Source organism: Bactrocera latifrons, unplaced genomic scaffold (genome assembly GCF_001853355.1).
Source record: "Bactrocera latifrons isolate USDA-ARS-PBARC rearing strain unplaced genomic scaffold, ASM185335v1 scaffold_147, whole genome shotgun sequence".
Classification (NCBI taxonomy): Eukaryota; Metazoa; Arthropoda; class Insecta; order Diptera; family Tephritidae; genus Bactrocera; species Bactrocera latifrons.
Genome location: NW_017534930.1, coordinates 124641 through 130990, shown reverse-complemented (window position 1 = coordinate 130990; position 6350 = coordinate 124641). Strand labels below are relative to the sequence as shown.

Genomic DNA, 6350 nt, shown 5'->3' with positions numbered 1-6350 from the left:
ATTAAAGGGATAAGTCTAATAACTAACACCAACTTCTGCTAGAGTAAAAAATATTTAAAATCTCCATATTCATCTGTAAATTAGTGGTCCATGATAGCTGTGCTTTAAATATCAATAAATTATATCGTATTTCTCTCTTAAACTCCTCTTATTTTAATGCCGAATTTCGAATTATAACATTTTATACATAGTATTTCGAATAAATACTTTTTAGCAGCTTGTTCAATAAGTTTTGTCGTGTGATAAAAAAAAAACACAATTTTATAATTCTAAATACACTTTTACTTCTTATAATACACTTGCTCCAACGATGCTCCAATCTTTGGATCCCATCCTTGAAGTGAGAATCCGGAAGGTCTGTAAAATATGCTTCAACAGCCCTTATGACCTCTTCATTTGATGATAMATTTTTTGAGTTCTGGAAACAAATGGTAGTCACTGGGATATTCTGTCGAATACGGTGATACTGAAACAATTTGAACTTTATTTCATGGATTTTAGCTCTTGTCGAAATGCTCTTGTGATACGATGCATTGTCTTGATGAAAAGGCTGAAAAARAWTTTTTTTCTTCTGCAAACCGGGTATTTTTTCAGGAATTTTTTTCTTCAACTGGTTCAAAAAGGAGGCAGTAATATTCAGAATTAATTGTTTTACCTGTTTCCAAGTAATCCAGAAAATGCCTTTCACATCCTAAAAAACTGATGCCATAATCTTCTTGGCCGATTGCCGGACACCAACTCGTTTCCAGGCCGAACAACCWGKTTCACACCACTCCTTAGTCTCTTGTTTTGATTCAGGATCATGGTGCTAAACGCAAGTCTTATCCACGGTGGTGAATGGACGCACGAACTCCAATTTATCCTTTTTAAAACGCTCCCAATGTTGCTGAGAAAGTTGCATTTGAATGTGTTTTTGTTCCATTGTTAGCGAATGCCGCATCCATTGTGCACACAGCTTTCTTAAACTCAAAATTTCACTTAAAATATGGCTCACACTGCCTAATGAGATGTCTAGAGCCTCTACTAAATCTCTTTCAGTCAATCGACGATCTTTCGAAACCATATCCTGTATTTTGGCTGTGATTTCTGGTGTTTACGGATGTTCTTCATGTGGATCGTCTTCAAGGCTTGGACGATCAAGTCTAAATTCAGCAGCCCATCTTTCTATTGTTCAATTTGTAAGTGAACAATCATTATATACGTAACAATCGTGTCGCAAACCTTCCAAATATAAGAATTTTATCACTGCACGATAGTACATTTTCCGTTCTAAAAAAATATTGTGACACGGCGACACTAAATGTACCAACAAAACACTCATCCTATCGAACTAGAAAACTTATTAAAAAGTCTGGTGTTTTGATTAATATATAAAAGATTTATCATGCAGTATCGTCGTCGTATCATGTCAATGTCGACTTGATCGCAGCGTGAAGGATCTTTGTACGTCGGAGCGAAAAAAATGTGATTTGTGAATTKTGTATAAAGATCTCGTGTCAATCCTTTTTGTCCTCGGCTGTGGGGTATGAGCTGTGTTTTTTAGAAAGCTCCAGTTTTTCCATTGCAGCGTTGGTGGCTGAAGAGGGAGCCTGATTTAGAAGCTTAAAAAATCGATTTTTTCAGGATGTCTTTAGGAGGGAAATAATTAATTGATTAAAACGAAATTTCTGGGGTTTATAKTTAAATATTTAAACAYCATTCTCACATTGTTTGAATTCAAAATCTTTTATATTCTGCTTTTGGGAAGCAATTGTCCSATGCATCTCGCAAGTTCATTTGCCGGACGGCGGGCGGGACGCTATTTCTATCTGAAACAAAAAATTTAAATAGACTCATATTTTTTAATAACATATCTTCTAGTTAAACTAAAACAGTGTAAAATTCCAAAATTTTTTAAAACTTGAAAAAAAAAATTGGGTTTTTGCCAAAAATTTTCCACTTTATTTTGTTTAAAAATAGGTTCAAACATGACCTTTCTTAGTTTTTTTGTTTAAATATAAGATAATTTAATGGCAAAGATAATAAATTTTTGCCCCAATTCTTATCTTATCCGCCAATTTAGTAAAATCGTAAAAATGAACAACTGAGAAATCGCACGTCAAAGTTTTCGCTTTCTGCCCAAGCGCTAATATATCTGCTAAAGGCTCGGTCACTATTTCCCTTCTAGCTTCAAAAATACTTCGAATTTCCATCTATAACTTTCGGGACATATTCTTAGATATTTTTTAAAGTAATTTAAGCAAAAAAAAAAAAAAAACAAAAAAAAAAAAAAAAAAAAAAAAAAAAAAAAAATAAAAAAAAAAAACGATTTTTTGAAGTTCTAATTCAGGCTCCCGCCTTAATTCATTCAAACACTCGGTTCTCTCCAGCCTTGTTACTCTTCAATAATGCGTGGGTAATGAGGGGTTGCAGTATTCGGGGATTTCATCAATCTCACTCACTGAAGAATGAGCAGTTGGCAAGTAGAGACGGTAGAGACGAGAGACGAGAGCCGTCGCCACCTACCTGACTCCCTTCCATTCGTGTACAGGACACCGATCGGTCATCGGCATATCTAATGAATTTATGAAGCCCTGGTACCATCCGGCACTCTGACATCTTGTGAGTGCCTCAGAGTTTCCTCTAGCCACTTTTAGGAATCATGCCGACACTGACCTATATCTTGCGGGATCCCCTGTAGAGCCCTTCATGAGTCTAGTAGAGGTTCCTTTGCTGGTCTTGGTGATTTCCACGTCACCACGAGACCAAAGTGAGCGTTAGCCATTTCTGATTAGTGTCATCCCATCATATTCAGGTATCAGAAAGTCGCAATCATCAGCCCTGTGTTCTACCAAAATCCCATAGGGCTACTCATAATCACAACTAAAGTCGTCCAGGAGCTGAAAGGTCGTAAAGGTCGCAGATCATTTAGTGTTACCCAAGATGCACCAACTYGGAAGCGACTTGCACTACATCTCATGTTATGATTAATATTGAATAATTTGGCACAAAAAGGACGATAGCCTAATACCGCGAATGGAACACCTCCTTTAAGTTCGATTGACTTTTATACAGATTTTTTTAATACTATCTACTTGCTATGGRTATTATTACTAATATCTTATTATGTTTATAATATTAAATAAATAATAAGCTACTTTAAGCAATGAAAGACGTGGCGTATAAGTAATTTGGCAGGCTTCCCTCCTGTCAACAATCCGAGAAGTACTATAAACTTCCTATTTACAAGCGAAAATAAAGACCGCAAAGTTTTTGCGAAAATGTATGCAAATAACGGGAAATGTRAACAAGGTAAAAAGTGCAATTACGCGATTAAAGATTCTGATAAATGATAACCGGTTTTCACGTTCATTGTCCATTTAATGCAAAAAACTGGTCTGCCTTACAATGTTAATACTGAAAACCACACAAAATGCTCGTTTACAGTTTACAGTTACACACTTGCTCACTTACATAGCACATAGTCGACATTTTTCCAATATTTCAGTGATTGGCAAAGTGATAAATTCACTTCGTCAAAAGCGTAGATAAGTAACTATCGGAAAGGTCTTGGAAATTGGAGTAAATCTTTCGTTTATCAGCAAAGAAGTCAGAAAATATAAAAATAAATTATAAGTGGTCTCGCTGACATTGAATATACATATAATATATGTGTATKTGTGTGCAACATGAGGTGAATTCAAAACTTTCAGTGATATCTACATAGTGAAGATTGTATATATGCTTGTAGCACTGAATGACTAAATTATAAATAAATTGCAATAATACGACTAATGTAGGTTTCTCAGAGAGAGAAGAAAATTACGCATCTGTAGCAGGATACTGGTAAACGGTGAATGTGTTTTAGGAACTTGCTCTTATGTGCTTATAATATACAAATTGGATGTTCCATAATATTGTTTATGTATGAATTTTGATTAGGTATTATGGTATGCTTACGTGCTACGTTACAGTCTGTAAAATTATTCTTAACATCCTTTAGAAAAATTTTGGAAGTCTGATAATCAATAAATAAGAAAAGTTATATAATTAGTTACAGGTAATATTTARTGGAAATGTTTCAACTAACGAGTCAGGTTTCTTCATATTTAGTGGATATATGTATCACTTGGTACCGATAGAGGAGCAAGCCAATATTATTGTATTGGAAATAACAAAAAGCTTTGAAGAACAGATTTATTCACATTGAGGTTCGATTCGGCTCCCAATATAGAGGATGCTTTTTAGACATAACCAATAATTTAGCTTTATTAAAAAGCTATTTTGTCTTAAAACTGATTTCGGGTTAGTCATCGTCTCGGCTGGCTCGAATAATGTTCAACCAAGAGGACCAAATTTTTATAGCTTTTGCAGCAATTCGTGCGGTATGTCAGCAGTAACGTGCTGAATATTCTCTTCCAACAGTTCAAGGTCTCAATCCTCTCTTGCATATTTGCGTAGACAAGTGATTTCACCTAACTCTACAAAAATAAGTAATTCTTCTTTTCCCTTATTGGCGTAGACACCGCTTATGTGGTTATAGCCGAGTTAACAGCACCGCGCTAAATGTTTTTTCTTTTGGCAATTTGGTGCCGATTTGAGATACTAAGTGCAGCCAGGTCCTTCTCCAACTGATGTCTCCAACGGCGTAGAGGTCTTCCTTTTCCTCTTCTTACCTTGGCGGGTACTGCGTTGAATACTTATGTCAATATCGTTGTATATCTCATAAAGCTCATCGTTCCATCGAATACGTTGTTCGCCGTAGCCATTGCGCAAAGGACCATAAATCTTCCGCACAAACTTTCTTTCGAAAACTCATAACGTTGACTCATCAGATGTTGTCATCGTCGATGCCTTTGTACCATATAGTATGACGGGAATAATGAGTGACTCATAGAGTTCGGTCTTTGCTCGTTGAAAGAGGAATTTATTTCTCAATTACCTACTCAGTCTGAAGTAGSACCTGTTGGCAGGAGTTATTAAGCGTTGGATTCCACGGTGACACTGCTGCGGTTGCTGTTAATACTGGTTCCAGGATAGCCGAAATTATCTACGACTTCGAAGTTACGACTGTCAACAGTGACGTGGGAACCAAGTTGCGAGTGCGATAACTGTTTGTTTGATGACAGGAGCTATTTCATCTTGGTCTCGTTCACTACCAGACTCATTTAATTTGMTTCCTTATTCATTCTGGAGTAAGCAGAACGAACGGCGCGGTTGTTGATGCCAATGATATCAATATCAATGGCGTACCTCCTCGGTTTAGTTTTGCAGTTAAAATTATTTTCTCCAGAAGTGGGTTACAGAAGTCACACGAAAGAGAGTCGCCTTGTTCAAGCTTCGTTTGATATCGAACGGCTCAAAGGTCCTTCCCGACGGAGCGTTTGGTATTGCCTAGCGTCAGTTCGCCCATATCCAATAAGTGCAGCGGTGTTAAATCCCACGATCTTGGAGACCACGTCAAAGATCCACACCGTGACATAATATGCTCACCAAAAGTTTCTCTCAGTAAATTTATTTTTTTACTGGATGTATGGCATGTAGCGCCGGGTTGCTGGCATAAGAGCTTGTCCACATCAATATTCTTCAATTCTGTCACGTAAAGGTCATTAATCAGACTCTATAACATTCTCCATTAAATTGATTCTTTAAATTTAGGTGTCTACATACTCACTATTGAATGCAACTCTATACCCTTATTTAGCTTTCAGAGAGTGGTGCATCAAAGGTGTCTATTTGTTGCACAAACTTACTTAATTGTTTTCATTCCCATTGGTTAATTCTCATTTACTTAGCACTCACGTTTGTTCTAGTGAATGGAGAGGGCAACAGAAGTAATGTCAGCAAAGAACCTCAAATAATTGACGATGACTTAAATGCGACGCACAAGTTGCCGCAAAAGTAAATGGCAATTATCGTTGAATAAAAAATTAAAGAAAAACAAAGAAATGTACAAGCTAAAGCCACGGCGATACTACTGGATAACACGTGAGTATGAGTTGAAACTTTGGAAGGAAGGACGTAACCTTAGGGTAATWATGCGCTAATAACGATTTAACATTTTAGCATTTAATTTAGGTTTTTCTTATTTGCTGTCATAAAAACTCAACTTCTTTACTTGCCCTTATTTTTTTTTTCTGTTTTTGGTAATATTTAAAAAGGAGGCATCCGACGTGGCACGYGCGCTGACTTTTGTCATAATGGCAGCTTTCATGAAGCAGTCGGGCCGGGTATGTATAAAATATTTGTTTGCTTTCATTATTGCTGTATGTGTTTTTTCTCGCTTGGTACTCGGAAAAATTGCTCTTAATTATAACTGATATTATTAACGGATTATTATCAGTTAGAAAAATTTGTATATTGCTTCAAAC

At 36.3% G+C, this 6350-nt stretch overlaps 1 protein-coding gene across 1 annotated transcript in view; it reads left to right on the top strand.

Annotated features, from left to right (window-relative positions):
- The first annotated feature begins 5927 nt into the window (after nt 1–5927).
- LOC108965720 (gustatory receptor 5a for trehalose-like) overlaps nt 5928–6350 on the top strand; it is a 5917-nt gene continuing 5494 nt past the window's right edge. Inside the window, exons 1-2 of the mRNA XM_018928306.1 lie at nt 5928–5967; nt 6141–6209. Coding sequence (XP_018783851.1) covers nt 5928–5967; nt 6141–6209 — 109 coding nt within the window. The remainder of the gene's footprint in view (nt 5968–6140; nt 6210–6350) is intronic.